We start from the raw sequence: 18550 nt of genomic DNA on the forward strand, positions 1-18550 counted from the left end.
CCCCACTCACCTGTGCACGTGTCAGCCGGCTCCAGCCCCTGACCGCCCTGTACTGTCCGTGTCAATAGCTCAAGTTACTGAACGTCAGTGGATCTGCAATGCCATTTATTTTCACTTTTTTTTCCCCCTTTTCTTTTGCAGCCATGGATGGTGTGCCTTTTATGATTTCAGAGAAGTTTTCTTGTGTTCCAGAAAGTGTAAGTTTCTTGCATGATTGCCCTCCCCCTCAGCTCCCTCCACCCCTAGCCTAAGCCCTTCTCTTCACAGCGCTGCAGGGCCATCTTGGCAGCCCCCAAACCCCTCCCTTGCCAGAATCATCCATCGCTACCTTTGTGCCTCACCCCCCACCACCGGAAGCTCAAGAGCAGGACTCTGTAGCTGTGCCTAGAAGGTTCTTGATAAGTGAGAGAAAAGAAAGGATAAGGGTGGGGAGGGAGCAAGACAGACGAACAGACACACTCAGACGCAACCACAGCCGAGGCTTCTTGATTCAGCTGTGATGGTGAATTGTTCTGAACCTCGCTGGCTGTACATGTTCCTGGTTTCCAAGCTCACCTTGTTAATTTCTGCTCTTTTTTATTTAACATTGACAACGTTCAGCAGAAAGCAAGCTGCTAACCCTTTCCCATTGTCATTGCCGCATCCTGTGATGACCACATTCTCTGCTCTGAGTCACAGGCGTCTGAATGGCAGGGCTGGGCCTGTTCACGCAGGCAGCTGCCCGGCAGCTGTGGGTCCATCGCCCACGGCAGGCCAACCCAGACCCCACGGTACACGAGAGGGAACCGAGGCCAGGCTGGGCCCCCAAACCGTCTTTAGTGACAGAGGGATGAGTGAACTAGCCAGACCTGAAGGCCAGACCCCACACCTTGAGAGGCATGCACGGCCTTGCAGGGCCCATCTGGCACCCCTGTGCCCTGTCTCCGGCGGTGCCTGCACCCCTCAGTGGTGCAGGCCTGGTCTGCGGGCTCAGTAGACTTGTTTCTGGATTTTTTTCAAATCCTTGCTGCAGAAGTTTGCTCTTGAGTAGTTAATAAACATGACAGCCCTGGTTTGGGCACCAGCTCGGAGTCCTTCAAGCAAAAGTGTTTTTCTTGGATCCAGTTTAAAACCACCCAGCTTGTGATCTGACCTGCCCTAGAGTTTCCATTTTCATGAAATATAATAGGCCTCCTCTGAACCCTTCTGGTAAGCAGCTTAATCTTGAAAAAAAAAAAGAAAAATACACGCCCGTGATGTTGACACGAGGAGCCTGTGTAACTTCAGCCGACCACTCACTCCACTTGGCTGTGTTGCCATGGAGACGCTGGCACCTCTCCCGCCCGCGCAGTTGGAGAGGCCATTCTGTCCTGCGCTGCGGCTCCAAGCGGGCAAGTTTAGTGGGGCAGTTAGAGCCTAATGATACAACAGCTGGACCACCGCTGGATCCCGGGCCGTGTGGGCAGGCGGCCCCATGCTCACGCCGCGCGGGCTGGCAGCAGGAGAAAGCCAAACTGTTTTGTGGTCGCAGGCAGCGCAGCTCCAGGAGCCGAGAGCCTAATTCGGTGGCCCTGTCCCAAGTCCGGGCTCTGCCAACTCAGCGAGTGCTCAGGCAGGCGGCCACGGGCCAAGTCCAGCGCTTCCCCTCGCTTCTCTCTCTAATCTCCCGGCAGCCCGGCCTGGCCAGGAGGGGCCCGCCCACCGATGCTTTGTAACCAGAGAGGAGGTTGATGGAGGGATTAACCTGTCCTGCTACATCCCACCTAGAAGCAGGCGGAGGCACTGAGTCCCGTCAGAATCCAGGTCCTGGGGCTCAGAGCCGGCCTTCAGGGAATCCCCCCACTGGCCCTGCTCAGACTCCAGCTCTTGCCCCCTGCCTCTGGGCTGCAGTTCAAAACCACGAAGGCCTCCGGGGGTTTTATCCGACTCTCGGGTTTCACCTGTTCACCCCCAGCTGCTAACCCCACAGAGCTGCCTTGGGAATACAGACCATGGGGATCCCAGAGGGGACCCTGGCCAGGGACCTTGGAGACAGGGCTCCCTCTGCCCCTCACCGGGTGCTTCAGCCCAGGCTTCTCTGGGCCTCCAGCTGACTCTCGTTGCCCTGTGGTTTAATTTTTCATGCTGGCTGTGGAAAAGCCAGTGTTTTCAAAGAAGAAAGGTCCCCATCTCTATGACGTTTTAGAAACAAACACCCCATTAAAATGGTGTTATTATTTTCCACCACTGTTGATTTCTCAAATGACCATTGATAGGCAGTTGGTTAGTTCATTCACCTGGCATTTTAAATGACCTAGAATTCCCTCCACCCCCTTCCCTGATGTTAAGGAGTCCCAGGCAAGAAATGGGCTGCCTGCCTCCCCAGAGTTCCTCAGACCTGTTCCAACACACAGGCGGGGGTGGTCAGGGCAGTGTAGTGAAGCCGTGGGTACCTGCATCCCCCTGGCTGCAGAAAGAGCATACTGGCCTTTCCGGGGAGGGTTATGGGGGTGCAGTCAGAGAGAGACGAGAGGCAGAAATGACTGGTGACAGCGATGGTCTTTCAGGAGCGCTGTGACCGCCCCCGACCTGGGTGCCTAAGCAGGAGTCCCCACCAGAAGGGGCCCGGCGGCAGCCAGGTTTTCTGAGTCTGCTCCTGCAGCACTGTGGAGTCACACTGATGGTTTCTGTGGCAAAGGAGTGGAGAAAACACCAGATCGCAGTGGGGTTTGAAGTGTCGCAGTTGTGAAGAAGAGCAAATGTGAAGCAGCAATTTTTCCAGCCACGTAAGAGGATGACTCGATGTATTTTCAGATGCAGCCCTTTGATCTCCTGGGAATCACCATCAAATCTCTGGCAGAAATTGAAAAAGAGGTAAGCAAGCTCCCCAGGATGGGGCAGGTGGGGCCCGGGTCCTCGCTGGCCGGCCCGGCGTCTCCCTTCCACATTAAGGGTGTGTTCCAGGCACAAGAAGGGACCTCGGGGTGGGGCAGCCCTCTGAGAAAGACGCTTTCACTCAAGTTTACTTCTTAGAAAAAGAAGCTCTCTTTTTAATGTGTGTATTACTTAAAGTAATAAGACGGAAGGTTTTACATGATAACACGGAACAGTCAACGCTGCTTCATTTTGTTAAAAAAAAAAAGTCTCGGCTTAAAGAAGGCAGAGGCTGGGGCCAGGGCGCGGAGTTGGCTCTATCCTTCAGCTGTATTATTTGCCTCCAGTAGGGGTTTGAGGAAATGTCCGAGCCGTTTCACAATTTAGAGGAAGGATCAGGACACATTCCATTGTGCTTGATAAAGCCAAACCCCACTTGGCAGCCTGGTTAGAAAGAGTTTGGATGTTTTCCTAATAAAAAGAGATCCCAGGATTTGGAAGCACATGTGACACCTCTGAGGACAGAGAGTGGCGATAACAGAACGAAACTGGGGGTCAGCTCTCCCGGTGGTCTCCCCACTTCCATCAGACAGTGCCGGCGTGCGTGTCGTCTTCTGTGTGGAGACGGCTGTTAAGCGGTCACATGCTTGCAGCCGGCTCTCCTCAGAGAGGGACATCCGTCTCAGAGATGGAAATGGAAGAACCATTTCAATATTCTCAGCTCCTCTGGGTGTTCTCTTGTGTACCCGGCTAGCAGAAGCAGGTTGCATTATTGAAAGATGGCTGAAATCAAGGAAAATTGAATCAATATAGTACAACAAATTTCTAAACCTGTCACAGCAAAAACAAGACAAAAAAGTCCCCCCTTTGTCTTGGATTTTCAGTAAATCGTAAAACCCCAAGCTGACTGTCATCTATAGATTTTAAGAGGGGTAGAACAATGACCGGCTGCCACATCAGAAAAACACGGGTGGGTGGAGCCCCAGGTCAGCCCTGGCTGAAAGTGAGGTGACGCCCCCCTCCCCGGACTGCCTTTGTGTGGGGTCCCCACAGGGTGGCGCCGGCGAGCGTGTCCAGACGACCTTTGCAGAGACCTGCAATGGCAACCCACTCCAGTACTCTTGCCTGATGGATGGAGGAGCCTGATGGGCTGCAGTCCATGGGGTCGCTGGGAGTCAGACACGACTGAGTGACTTCACTTTCACTTTTCACTTTCATACATTGGAGAAGGAAATGGCAACCCACTCCAGTGTTCTTTCCTGGAGAATCCCAGGAACGGGGGAGCCTGGTGGGCTGCCGTCTCTGGGGTCGCACAGAGTCGGACATGACTGAAGCGACTTAGCAGCAGCAGCTCTGGCCACAGGCTGTGAAGCGGGGAGCGGCCTGTGACCTTTCAGGATGGACAAGGTCGCACGGACTTTAAGGGGTGGGGGTGGGGGGGCCAGGGGTACGCCCCTTCTCTGCTTAAAGCTTGGATAACAGGAAAACCTGTCTCATGAACACTAAAGGGACAGGTGTGAAAAACACCATAGACAGCAAGTGACCATCACTGTGGGTTGGTGGGGGTAGGTGGCCAGTGCTGGAAACAGGGCAGCTGTGAATGTCACCCCTTCTCTCTCCGCCTGTCCTCCCGGGCTGTAGCCAGAGCCCCGTTTATTTAAGCACCTGTTACATGCATAAAGTCCAGGCTCTGGGCCTGGACTTTACCTCCATTATCACCGATTCTCACCCCAGGCTGACCAGGTGACAACATTCCTCCCCATCTTGTGGGTCAGAACTTGAGGCTCAGAGAGGTGAAGTTATCTGCTCAAGACAAGATGGAGATCTAGCGCATCGTACTCCAGACACCCTCCGTTATGACGTAAAGTCCATGGCCCCCTGTCCTCAGGCTGGTGAGGACAGTGGTACTAGGGAGGCCCATCAACCTGGGTCCTGACCCCACCTGGGCCTTCAGGTGACCAGGACAGGGTGAAATAGGAGAGAGCCCAGTGGTAGAGCCAGTGTCCATGGTGGAAACCACCATCAATTCTCTTAACTCTCTTGCCATGGAAGGGCCAAAAATGTGTTTGTTTAGAGTACGGTGTGCTGATGTCGGGCGCTCTGAGCAGAGCTTGGCAGGGGTAGCATCCTCAGATTTTCCATGTAACCTTTCTGAGCCTCAGTTTCCTCTTATGTAAAGCCAGGAAAGTATTAATAATGAAAACGCTCTGTAGCATTTGTGGGTATCACTGAGACAGTCATGGAAATGGCCCAGAGCAGCACTTGCTGTGGCAGCTGCCCAGTTAGGTATCAGTTCATTTAAGTCACTCAGTCGTGTTCAACTCTCTGTGAGCCCATGGACTGTGGCATGCCAAGTCCCCCTGTCCATCACCAACTCCCAGAGTTTACTCAAAGTCATGTCCATCGAGTCAGTGATGGACCAACCATCTCATCCTCTGTTGTCCCCTTTTCCTCCCACCTTTAATCTTTCCCAGCATCAGGGTCTTTTCAAATCAGTCCATTCTTACATCAGGTGGCCAAAGTATTGGAGTTTCAGCTTTAGCATCAGTCCTTCCAATGAATATTCAGGATCGATTTCCTTTAGGATGGACTGGTTGGATCTCCTTGCAGTCCAAGGGACTCTCAAGAGCCTTCTCCAACACCACAATTCAAAAGCATCAACTCTTTGGCGCTCAGCCTTCTTTATAGTCCAACTCTCACATCCATACATGACCACTGGAAAAACCATAGCCTTGACTAGACAGACATTTGTTGGCAAAGTAACGTCTCTGCTTTTTAATATGCTGTCTAGGTTGGTCATAACTTTTCTTCCCAGGAGCAAGTGTCTCTTAGTGAGGTATAGCAAGTGTCATGATGGTGGGTGGTGTATTTTTATTTATTTTTGGCTGCGCTGGGTCTTCATTGCTGCACATGGGCTTTCTCGAGTTGCGGGGGCCCAGGGCTCCTCTCTCACTGTGGTGCACGGGCTTGTTATCGCGGCGGCTCCTCTTGTTGCGGAGCTCGGGCTCTAGGGCGCGTGGGCTTCAGTAGTTGTGGCACACAGGCTTAGTTGCCCCGAGGCACATGGAACCCTTCAGGACCAGGGATCAAACCCATGGCCCCTACATTGGTAGGCGGACCACCAGACAAGCCCAGTCATGTTGTGGTCATTGTCACCACCACCCCCCTGGTCCACAGGAAGCGGGTGAGCTGGTGCAAGTCCGCCCCGCTGCAGCCTGACGCTCTGCCCTCTGTGGCAGAGCAGAGAGAGCCAGTGGACCACGCCCGGCTTCCTTCCTTGCTTTCAGTGATAGGTTAAAAGCACACACTGTGTTCTCTGTTGAAGGAGATTAAATTGGAGTTAGAGAAAATGTAGGGAAATGGGGAGAGGTTAGACATGCTAAATAGGCTGGGAAACCATCACTGACATCCCCACCGTCAGGGAGGCCATGAGGGTTTTCATTTAATCTGAGGATTTAGAAGTTACTTCCACCAGCCATCCGCGTGCACATAATGGTGATTAGCATGTTGACATCCACACACTCCCGCAACATCAGCGAGCATTCTCCATAAATAAACTGGAGAACTAGCCCCTCTCAGCCCCTGAACTCAGCATAGCTCCTGGAGTTGGAGGCAGAGGAGGAGCTGAGCCCACAGCTCCCTGGCCCCCTGGCCCCGCTCTCGGGCTCCGTGGGCTGGCCCTGAGCACCTGGGGGTCCCCTTGATTTTGCCCCTTTTCACTCACACCCAGTCTGTCTGTCCTTCGGGGGTGAGGGGCGTTGCTTGGGGAGGAGCCTGGGAGCAGCAGGAGCTCGGATGGGGGCTTGCTTTGCTCTTGTTTACGGCATCAAGCCCAACGCCCTCCCCCAAGAAGTCAGGAGACTGCCTTTGGGTTCAGGGCTGACCGTGACCTGCACCATCCCCTTGCCCATCCTGAACACCACTCCCCCCGGCCCCGCCCCAGATCTTGCCGGGGATTCGCAAACAGCAGGGAGAGCCTGGCATCTGTGGGGGCTGCCTTGTAAGGGGCAGGCTCTCCCCTCCCTTATCCCTGCATGCCTCCAGGGGGAGGTGGTGTCATCCTGGCACACAGCAGAAGCGTGGGCCCCGGGTGGTCCTGGCTGTAGAGGAAGTGGGAGTGCTCGCCCCGAAGCAGCCCGTCCAGGAGTGGCGTTGGCCTGCTTGCTCCCCTGCCGGCTTTACCGTCCCCCACCCTGCCCTGCCTGGGGGATGCTCTGTCGCCATCATTTGGCCTCAGGGACAAGTCACCCCCAAACCAGCCTCATCACTCTGTCTGTCTTGAGCTTGGTGATTTGGGACCAGAGAGGACACCTGTCCCCAGGTGCCCCCGCCCCCCCAGAGCAGGGACCCACCGGACCCCAGCCTGCCACTTCCAGGAGTAACAAGTGCAGGGAGACTGGGTGTCGCCCCTCCCCCCCCAGCAGTGGGTGGCAGTGCTCCTCCAGCTCCCCCACCGTGGAATCTGACCACCTCAAGGAGAGGGTGCCACCTGGCCCTGCCAGCAGGGAGGTGGCACAAGGCTCGCTGGCAGTGTGGACCAGAGCCATCCGCCGCTGTGTAGACACCGATGTCTGTGGACTGTGCGGACCGCGGAGGAAACATGGCATAGTGGAGGGACACAGTTCTTGAGTCCAGCCCCCCTCCCCGAGATAGCACGCCAAATCCGCCACCTATGCTGACCCTGGAGCAAGTCCCCTGGCCTCCCCATCCTCAGGGTGGCATGCAGGCCCGGGGTCCCACCATGGCCATAGCGCCCACAGGAGGCCCCCCGCAGGCGTGGTGACACCAGGCTGCGTTTCACGAATGGCCCCCAAGGAAGGTCACGATTATAAAGTCAGTGGCCGTGCCACCCGCCACGTGTGGGGGGAATTCTTTAGGTGCTCGCAGGTGGTGTGGGCTGTTGAAGTAAACGAAGCCGAGGTGAGTAAACCAGTCCTCGCTTTGAAGGCTGTCACTCTCCAGGCTCCAGCAGCCGCATCCCATGCCATCCACGTCTACCCTTGGCTCGGGGCAGGGGCTTTGCCACGTAAATTACCCCTTAAGTCAGGAGAGCATGTTTTTGCTCACCCCCTCCGGGCCACGGGAGGTGACCAGGGAGCAGCCAGCAGCAGCTGTTGGGCGGGCAGGGGCTGGGGGGTTTGCAGTGGTCCCTTCTGGCCCTGACCTGGCCCCCGTGCCCCAGGCAGCAGTCATTGGGCTCTGCAGGAGGGCGGCAGGGGTCCCCAGAGGGCTGCATCCAGTGTGAAGCCCTTATCGTCCTCCCTGTTGCCCAGACAAAAGGTTCTCTCCGTTCAAGAGTCGGGAAAAGTGTAATTTCGCAGCCGACCCGGTGATGAAGCGTCTTCTCTCAGTGCCAGGAGATGGGCATATAAATATTCTCTGTCTCTGCTGCTCTTTATTTCCCTTGTAAGCAGGCGCCCCATCCCTCCCTCTGATGGATGCCCCTCGCAGCCAGCCCGGGAGCTCCCCAGCTCCTCAGTTCGGCAGCGATTCTCCTGTCTCCTTGCCTCTCCCGTAGCCTGTTCATCCTACCCCCACCCCCAGCCCCACCTCCCTCACCCACGGCCCTGTCCCTTGTCTCCAGAGCAGTGGCCCAGAGACAGTGGCCTCGACCATAGATTCCATGCCAAGTGCACAACACCGCAAGCCTCTATAAATAGGAGCCAAGGGTTCCTATGCCTGAAAGGGCAACCCGAGAGCCTCCCAGCCCCATACACAAAGACTTTCCCCACCATGGCTGCCGCCCTCCCCTGGAAAAGACCACAGCGTTCAACCCCCTTCAGTGGTCACCCCACTCAGAAACGTGGCGGGGAGCGTCATCATTAGCCCAGCACACTCCCTGGTGGAGCAGACGGCCTCCATTTTCACTCGACTTTAAGGCTAAAAGACAAGGGAGAGTCTAATTAGTAAAGGGACGATCTGATATTAATCACTCCCTTAAAATTGACAAGGGAGGCAGTCCATTTAACCACTTAATGGCTACAGGTTTTTATGGGCTGCTGTTTGCAGATGTATTTAATGATGAAGTTATAAATCCAAAGGAGCTTACAATTTTAATTTTATACCTGAATATTTCCCTTGTTCTCATGTTTGTGGTCGGTCCTCCAGAGTGTAGTCACGTGGAATGTTCCTTAAATGAACATATTTGCTAACTGGCGTGATTTCAGTTTTTAAAACATTGGTTCCAGCAATTAGGCATTTTTTTTTTCAGTTCCCAAATGACTAGAGAAATTCGTCTTGATTATAATTGCTCTTAGCCACGCATATCTAATTTGTGTCTTTTTAAGTGTTAATTAGTAAACAGTTTGAGCTGACATCTTTATGTGTTTGTGTGTTGAAAAATGGGGCTTATTGCTTATTTAGCTTGGGGCTGATTCCACTCACATTTACGTCACGACATTGAGGTGAAATTAATGGAAATACAATTGGCCTCACGAGGTAAAAAGAATTTTTGGAACCAACTTGTGGACGCCCACTTTGCACGGACTTCTGCAAGCGCTTCCGATATATGAGATTAGAGTGGATTTGGGAGCTGCATGTGCGGAGAGAAAGTGAGGCAGAAGATTTTTGTATCAGTAATGAAATGGCAGAGTCCCAATTTTATAAAAGCCAAATGTTCATATCCCAGTGCAATTGTTCATTCTTCCTACTTCTGGAAAGCTTTTATTGTGCATATTAATGTTAGAAGAATTTTGCAGAGGGCGATGTCACAAAATGCGTGATCACTTTGCACCATCTAGTGGTCAGGTCTCAAACTGCAACAGGAAATAAGGTGTCCTTTATCCGTGAGATTCAACGTTTTCATCCCCCAGCATCTTTTTTATCTTTTGTTTTCAGTCAGGAAGCTGATATGTTTGGGGAAAGAAATTCACCTACTTCATTTATTAAATGAAAGTTAGTTAATTAGATAGAGGTTAACCTTTCTTATCTATTGTTCTGCTCCCCCTTTGTTTATATTGTTTTCAAAGACCCAGTTGTTCAGTCATGCCACTGAATTCTTTTTTTTTTTTTTTTTAACTTTACAATATTGTATTGGTTTTGCCATATATCAACATGAATCCGCCACAGGTATACACTGAATTCTTACAGAGATATCACACTAGGCTGAGATCATTTCAGCCAAAAACAAAGGAACCTAATGAATTAGTTTAATGGATAGCCATTCCAAAGACATAAAAGAAGGGTTGTTGTTGTCACTCAGTCGCTAGCTTGAGTCCAGCTCTTTGCCACCCAATGGACTGCAGCAATGCCTGGCCTCCCTGTCCCTCATCATTCCCTAGAGCTTGCCCAAGTTCACGTCCTTCAGTGATGCCATCCAGCCATCTCATTTGCTGCCACCCTCTTCTCCTTTTGCCTTCAGTCTTTCCCAGCATCAGGGTCTTTTCCAATTTGAAATGTGGGAAGTAGCTTGGGGACCTGCCTCTCATGGACCCTTCAGGAGTCTGACCACAGCTCGGGAACCACTGTTTGAGGCCACAGACAAGACTAGTTCTCTCCCCATAAAGTGTGGCAGCCATCGTGGGCAGTTCATCATCTTCAGGATCTACCCTGCCAATCAGAATCAATTTTTAACATTTAGTGTTTTCTTTCCAAGTGCAAAGGTCATACATGTTTTTTAAAGAGAGCCCCCCATGGTCCACTCCTGGGAGAGATGCCCGCATCCAGCAAGCATCACAGATGTCAGTACCGCACATACCGCTCCTGGGTCTTGCTTTCACACCGACTATATCTTGCACAACCTTCCATGTCATCGCACACAGATCTGCCCCATTCTTTTTAATGACTACATGTGGTTCCCTTTTATGATTGTGTCATAATTTATGTTAAGCAATCCGCTATTGATTGACTCTTGAGTTGTTTCCAATCGTTCACTATTTCACTGCTGCAGTATGTTTCCTTGTACACGTCTTTGCTCTCCTGGGTCTTTCTTTAGAAGAATGCATGGTATTACCATTTTGCTTTCCAAAAAGAGAGTGACCCCCCTGCGCCCCCTGTCCTGTGGTGTGTGAGGGGTACCTGTTTCCCACACCCTCACTATAAGCATCACAGGTATGTAAAGGTGGACATCTTTTCATATATTTATCAGCCATTTGTATACTTCTTTTGTGAATCTATTCTGTGTGTGCCCTTTGCCCAGTTTTTTCTATTGGCTTTTTTAGTTTTTTCATTCATTTGTGAGTTTTTTATGTTCTTTGTAACAGCCTGCTTTCTGTCCTATGTTCAAACACACACACACACACTCTTTAACCAGTGGCTTTTCACCTTGTTAAAGATGTGTTTTGCTATATAATAGTTTTTAATTTTTCATGGGCAATCATGACTTTAATGTTTCGTTTTTGGTTTCATGTCATACTTAAGATTATAAAAAATACTCCTATTTTCTCATACCCTTTTGTGTTTTAATATCTTACAGTATTAAACAGTTTTCAACTATTTGATCCATCTGAAGTTTATTAGAAGGTAAAAACTAGAACCAGCTTCGTTTTATCCTAAACCGTTAACCAGTTTTCTTACCATTGTTTACTTCCTTCGGTAGTTTTAAGTGTTACTCTTATCGTCTAGTTCCATCTGTAAGTGAACCAATGGTGGTTTTTCTTGACACTCATCTCTGTTCTTTTTGTATGATTACCACACTGCCTTGACTCTGATAGCTTTATAATAAGCTTTAATATATGATAAGCTTAGTTCTTCCTTCTCCCCCCAGCCCAGACTTTTCTAATTATAGTCCCTTGATTATTCTTCCAGTGGAACTTTAGACTCTTTTCAGGGGGAGAAACTCCACCCTAGATGTTTATTGTTGACTGCACCGAGCATGTAGGTTAATAGATGTTTGGTGAAGAGTCTCCACCTGGGGCTTTGTGTCTGTCGCTCAGCAGGGTAGAAGGGTGTTCTTTGCAGAGAGTCTGCACACTTCTTTGTAGGTTATTGCTAAGTGTTTGATGTTTTTGTGGTTCTCATGAGTAGGGTCTTTTTTTCCATTATATTTCCTGTCATTTTTTTTGTATCAAAGAGCCGTTGACATTTGTATTTTATTTTAGGGGCTGGCTCTCTCGCTGACTTCTACTTCTGATGGTTTTCAGTTGCTTTTCTTTGGTTACGCAGGCCGGCGTTAATGTTGTCTGCAAACGCTGACACCGCCCCCTTCCTGAACCTTCAGCCAGCATTGCGGCCGGAACGATCAGGTCACTGGGCCTCCTTGTCTGAACGGAAATTTCTAGTTTCAATACTCACCCACAATGCTGCATTTTGGCTTGCTATATATAGGCATCATTTTTTTAATCATGTTAAAGAATTAGCCATCTATTTCTATTTTCCTAAGTGTTTTTATCAGGAATGGATAGTAGCTTTTGATAAATGTCTTTTAATCACCCATTGAGATGATCATATTTTTTTCTCTGCGGGCATATTAATATGGTAGATTATATTAATAGAGTTCCTAATTCTGAGAGTCTGAGTCCCCCTCCCCCCACCACCCTCTCTGGTTCTATCAGTAGCAGGGCCGCCAAGCGCCAGCCTCCGCCCAGGTCTCCAGGTTGCTGGTGCAGCAGCCCAGGGCGTTCATCATACAGATGAGGGAGCCAGGCTGAGCCCTTGGAAATGAACCTGAGGCAGAGCCGATGTTTGACAGACAGAATTATCTGCCCTGGATACCGTCGTGAGTTATACCTGGCTCATGTAGAATAGAGGTCAAGGTGAATTATTTGGTCTTTGGAAAGTTCATCCTAAAAGGATTTTTCTGTCCTTTTCTTGTGGTTTGGGGAACTGTCATCCCCCAAGTTTTAAAGTAATACCCCATACACCCCAGGGACTTCCCTGGCAGCCCAGTGATTAAGACTCTGTGCTTCCACTGCAGGGGGCGGGGGGTGGGGGCGGCGCGAGTTCAATCCGTGGTCAGGGAACTAAGATCCCACATGCTGCGCAACTTGGCCAAAAAAATAGTTAATAACCCCCCCAAAAAAAATAGTAACACCCCCCCAAACTGAACTCTTAGAAGGTTGCCTGACGTGTAGGTAAAAAATGAGCATAAAGATGACGAGTAAGGAGGGCATAGTCCTGTAGTGATCACACAGCTGCCTCTTCACTCAGAAATCAGTGTCAGAAAGCAGCGTCGTTCCAAATATTTTCCACAAATAACCTGGGAGAGGGAAAATACAAATACCCATCTTTTAGGTGATACTTAGATGAATTCTGAAATGCCGGTTCACTGAGGGGGCTAGCCCTGTGGCTGTTTGTTGACGCACACCAGTGTTGAGTTGGCCACAAAGGTATTGTCAGCCCCCAGCCTTGCCCAGAGCCCCACGCAGACGACGCTGGTTGACACACAGGTTCCCGCCAGGCCCCCAGCCCCGCAGCACAGGAGGGGCCTGGAGAAGCAGAGCTCGTTAATACTCACACAGAGATCTAAGTCCCACCGTGGAATGCACGTTCCCCCGTTTCCTTTAAAATGCCTGGCCTTCTCCATCTGTATTTCGTTTTCCTACTTTTAAGCATGATGGGCACAAGAAATAGTTCTTGCTTACTCTGTCCCCATCAGTCCAAACAAAATGCAGTCATGGTGATAAAATGGCAGAACACTCTGGTTGGGTGATTTATAGGGAGTGGTGGGGACTGTGCAAATTGGAAAACCTGTGTGTTTCTAGAGGCGGCAGCCTCCATTCACCTGTGTGAAGCTCATGGTCGTGGTGCGAGAGTCAAGCCATAGCCCCCTATTTTTTTTATATAAAACCTGGAAAATGTTGGCATTTTATGCCAAGTCTCTCAACTTTTCCACGTTTATGACTATTTTAAACCCAGGAGGGAGGTGTGGAAGCTTCCTGCACAGACCTGTCCCCAGGCATGGCTTCTCAGATCCCACCCCCACCCCCGCTCCCTCCAAGCACCATGACTTGGTGCCTTTGGGAAGGCTACTCCCCCCGGGACATCTGTCCTCCTCTGGGGACGGTTAATTACTGGCCTCCAGCAGCATGAGCCTCCAGCTTGCACATGTCTGAGATACAAACACAGATCACATCTATACTTATACTGTCACCATTCATGGTGGGGGGTGGGGGGGGCAGTGGTGGCAATGTGGATGAACCCTGGGATCAGCACTTTACCTCCATGAGGTAAACACCCCAGGATAGGGGCCAGGACACCATCAGCCCAGAGGCCATGGCAATGCAGAGGACCCAAGGCTGGACTGACACACTGCTGCTTCCACAAAAGACTGAGAACCCAAATGACCTCCCCGTTGTCTGAGAACTGAGTCCCTAAGCTAGCTGTCTGCTCTGCATGGAGCTGCCCCTCACCCATCCACCCACTCACCTCTCACATCCTGTACCATCATCCATCCATCCATCATTCGTTCGTTCATCTCTTCTGGGCCACAGCGTCTACCAGACTCTGGAGCTACAGAAATGGCTGAGCCCCCACCCCAACCTTGCACTTAAGGAGGAAATGGACAGTGATGTGGGGCCCTGGAGGCCAGTAATTAATCGTCCCCAGAGGAGGACAAATGTCCCGGGGGGAGTAGCCTTCCCAAAGGCACCAAGTCATGGTGCTTGGAGGGAGCGGGGGTGGGGGTAGGATCTGAGAAGCCATGCCTGGGGACAGGTCTGTGCAGGAAGCTTCCACACCTCCCTCCTGGGACTGGAGCTCTGCCCCAGGTGGGGACTTGGGAGGCACTTCGCCACTCTGTGCTCCATCGGATCCTAGGTGGAGATGCTCCTGAGCAAGGGTGCCCTGCCCTGAGTGAGGGGCTCTCCCAGCACTGAGCCCAGGGCGGCAGGCTGTGAAGGGTGCAAGTGGGTGCTGCCATCCCCTCCCAGGAAAGGGGCAGGAAAGGGAAGGGGGTGCTGACAGGCATTGACGAAGACGACCTGGGTGTCCCAGAGTCAGAAGACGCAGGGGCTGATTCTGCACATGGTCTCAGTCACCCTGCAGCCACGCCGGGCACGGTGCCCAGACAGGCGTGGTCCCTGCCCCTGGAGCAGGGGCATCTCAGAGGGGAGCTTTTCCAGCCCTTCATTTAGGGTGAGACCGAGCAGCGGGACTGGGTGCGGCTCAAGGTTTCTGACTCTGGGGTTGCTGCTTGCAGGTTAGCACTGGGGAACCCGAGGGGAATGCAGAAGAGGCTTCCCAGAAGGTTCACACCAACCCCGCTGTGGGCTTGTCATGGGACCCGCCTGCTTCCCGACCCGGTGGCCTCACTCAGGACAGTCACCCATCATCGGAAGAGCGGTGGCACCAGCTTCACTGGCAGAGACGATTCTGTCCCCAACCCTGACTAGGGACCCAGCAGCTCCTGCCCCTCCCGTCCCCTTACGAGTGGCCACACTAGTGACCAAGGGCTCGTGGGCTGTAATCCAGGAGCCCTGACCTCCAGGCCCAGCTGTGGACTCTCAGCAGCTGAGGGGTGAACAAGGCACCACCCCAGCTCTGGGGTATTCTAGGACCCCCTCCAGGTCTGGGGGGCGGCCTGTCTTGGCTGCCCCATGTCCCCTGAGCCCCAGTCTGCATGTGACAGCCTTTCCCTGGAGCCCTTTTAGAGCCCTTCTACGGGCTTCTCAGCCCGGGGCCTTCCCCTTTCATCCAGGCTTTCGGGTGTCTCTCTGGAACCGTAATCCAAGTGGGAAAATGGGGAGACCCGGACTTGTCTCTGGGCCTCCCTGGCCCTTCCCACAGCTCGAAGGGGTGGACATGTATTCACATCAGCTGGACGGGCCCTCCCAGCACACAGAGGCCTGCTCCGTGGGCCCTGGGGGCCCTCAGGGCCCACTGCTCACAGGGGCACCTGCTCCTTCCCTCCCCTGGAGAGGGGGGCCAAGATCCAGCAGCCAGGCTTCAGGAAAGAGATGGGAGGACACGAGCCCTTGTGTAGGGAGAGGAAGCTTCCAGAGCTGGAATTCCCCGAGGGTCTGAACCAGGCATCGAGCATGGCAGGTATCGTGTCCTGGCCCCCGCGGCCGGGCAGGTGCCAGGACAGGCTCCAGGAGAGGCAGTCTGGGGACCGGTGGGGCCACTGCTCAGAACTCACCCACCACCGCGTGCCCCAGGCACCCTCACAACTGTGGCTCCAGCCCCAAACCAGACTTGGCATTGGCCGGCATCTTGCTCCTTCACCCCCCAGCCTGTCTTCACCCGGCCAGGCCCCTGAGGCCCAGCCTGGGCTCCTTCAGGCCTGCCCCTACCGCCATCCTGCCAGGCCCTTCTGTAACCCCACCTGCCCCCCCATCTCAGAAGCCCACCCGTGTAAGTGGTGAGTACAGACCCCTGTCCTGAGTCCGGGTCTCTGCCCCTGGTGCCCTTGGGGCCTCGTCCAGCCCCCAGGAACCTTGGGAAGTCTGATCCTCCCCTGAACCTCAGCTCCCACGTCTCAAAATTCAGGTTCTAAAAACAGCCCCTCACTTCTGTTTCTCGTCGATGTGATGGTTACGAGACCCAGGGAGGGAAGCGGGGAGGGTACGTGCTTGCCTTACTCTGCTGTCCGTTTAATTTAGTAAAAGGTCTCAGGTAGTGGTTCTCTGCCTGCCTAACCATTGAAATCACTTTAGTGCTTTTTAAAAAAGCACCGATGCCTGCCCCGCCCGCCAGTTAAACCAGAACTACCCTCAACCCGCCCGCTGCCAGGCAGGGTCCAGGTTCAAACCCTTGACTCTCCGATGCAACCCTTGACTCTGACGGAGGACCGGGTTTTCACTTTCAAGGTGCTTTCACGCCAGTTGTCTCACGTCTCCGCGAGTGGATGCGGGCTTGCTCCCCCACCCCCACCCCCGTCCCTTTCTGCCTCGAGGCTGAGGCTAGGGTGCCTTTGGCTCCACGGTGTGGCCTCCCAAGGCCAGGACGTCAGCCTCTCTGTGACAAAAGCTCTCGGAATCTGGGAATTGAGCGCCACGGCTTAAGAGTTGTCATGATGGCTCTTGTCCACCAGAGGGCGCTGTGGCTGGGGGCGCTGCTCCGCGGGGGTCTCAGCTCTGTGAACCAAAATGCTTTTTAATTGAAAAATTTTTTTAATTCAAAAAGGATTTGCTGTTTGTGCGCGAGTGCAGGTCCTCCTTATGCAGGAGACTTAATGTCTTGAGTAAACAGATCCGGGCCCAAATCCACCTTCAAAGGTACTCACTGTTTGCCCAAGGGAGCGAAAGGGCTTCCAGAAGCGGCCTAGTCTCTTGGGCAAACACTCGGGGCCAGCCCGTCCCGGGCAGGGGACAGCGTCTGTGGGAAGGGTTATCCGCGGCCTAAGGGGGATTATGGCGGGGGGACATATGTTGAAATTTCATTTGGGGAGTTAAGAGAAAACAAGAGTGGGGGGAGCAGTGCTTTTCTCCAGCCAAGATGACCTAAAAAGGGAAAAATCTCAAGGGTAGGAGCGGGGCGGCAGTGGGGGTGGGGTGCAGGCTGTGCAGTGGGTCCCTGGCCCTCTTTGGGGGGGGGCGGGGGAGGCGGTGGCATACTCGGCAGCATACTCGGCCCTGAGTCAGGAGAAGGCGGCTGTGTACCCCTGATTTCCCCCCCAACACATGCCCACACCCCCTCACCCCAGAGAGTGAAAGAAGCAAGAATTTAGTTTATCCTTGAAGGCTCTTCTACACCACCAGCCCGCCCCCCACCACCCAGGGACCCTGTCCGTTCCTGGCCACAAAGACGGCCTCCCAACCACCCCACAAGGCACTTCGACCCCGGCCCGCCTGCACCCCCTTGTCCCCACTGCCCCATGCCCTCAGAAAGTACCCTTTCTGGGCCTACCCCTGGCAGTATCCAGGTCTCTGGGCCTGGCCCCTGGGCCCCTGGCTGTGGACATCTGGGGGCCCGTGCCTCCGTCCCCTTTCACGCACCCTCTGTGGCCAGCTGGCCCCCAGCAAACTCAGGCGGCTTCCCTGCCCTGGGCATTCCTGCCACCTGGGAGCCGGGCACAGCAGGCACTGGAGGGTAGAGGTGACCCAGCCCACAGCTGGTGGTGCCACTCCAGCGGCTGACACTGGGCTGGCTCCCTCACTTAAGTGCCTCACTTCGGCTGTGCCCCAAGCAAGGCCTCAGAGCAGCCCAAGTAGAGCCCCCCCCCCCGCAACCACCACCAGCCTCCTCCCCACACCCCCCCCCCATTCCCTCCTCAGCGCCCCCTCAGCCCTAAAGTCTCTGGCTCTTCCTCTCTGCCCCTCCCGTCCACTCCCACATCCCACATGTGGTGGGGCCACAGAACCGACCTGCAGCATCGGGTCACCAGGGAGCTGGCTGACGAGGCGGAATCTCTGGCCCACTCCCCGGACCTACTAAGGCGGGACCTGTGTGTGTTACAGGCTGACCAGCCTGCTGCTTTCAGTCTGGGTGCCACCCTCTGTCCACCCTTGAGGAGAGACCACACTCTGCTGCCCACGTCGGCACCGCCCTGGAGCCTGTGCCCACCCAGCACTGCCCCTGCTGAGGTCACCACGTGTTTTTAGTGACCCCATCCCCCCCGCCCCAGCCTGTACAGCTCAGGCCAACTGCTGCCCCCTGATCCACCCCGTCCTCCTACCTGGCCCTGGGTCCATCGCCAGGGCTGGGGTCCTGCCTTCCAGGCCCGTCCTCTTTGTCTTCTGATCCTGTGAGCTTTCCTACAAACATCCCTGCACTGTAACTCCAGATACCCTCTCCCCCAAGGGCTCGCACTTCCATCCCTTCATTCCTGGTTCATCCACGTCTCTGCAGCCAGGCAGGCGGCACCCCTGAGTACTCCTCAGGGACCACCCTTGGCCATTGG

General features: G+C 53.6%; 1 protein-coding gene across 3 annotated transcripts in view; it reads left to right on the forward strand.

Moving 5' to 3' along the window:
* MVB12B (multivesicular body subunit 12B) overlaps positions 1 to 18550 on the forward strand; it is a 194579-nt gene that overhangs the window by 166248 nt on the left and 9781 nt on the right. For 2 of the 3 annotated variants that reach the window (XM_024999574.2, XM_024999575.2), the window contains exons 8-10: positions 142 to 197; positions 2773 to 2832; positions 14909 to 17169. In XM_024999574.2, the coding sequence (XP_024855342.1) occupies positions 142 to 197; positions 2773 to 2832; positions 14909 to 15097 (305 nt within the window). In that variant the 3' untranslated portion in view covers positions 15098 to 17169. Of the gene's footprint in view, positions 1 to 141; positions 198 to 2772; positions 2833 to 14908; positions 17170 to 18550 lie in introns of those variants that run through there. The other variant, XM_024999576.2, reaches the window with a different exon arrangement.

Source organism: Bos taurus, chromosome 11 (genome assembly GCF_002263795.3).
Source record: "Bos taurus isolate L1 Dominette 01449 registration number 42190680 breed Hereford chromosome 11, ARS-UCD2.0, whole genome shotgun sequence".
In the NCBI taxonomy this organism is placed as follows: Eukaryota; Metazoa; Chordata; class Mammalia; order Artiodactyla; family Bovidae; genus Bos; species Bos taurus.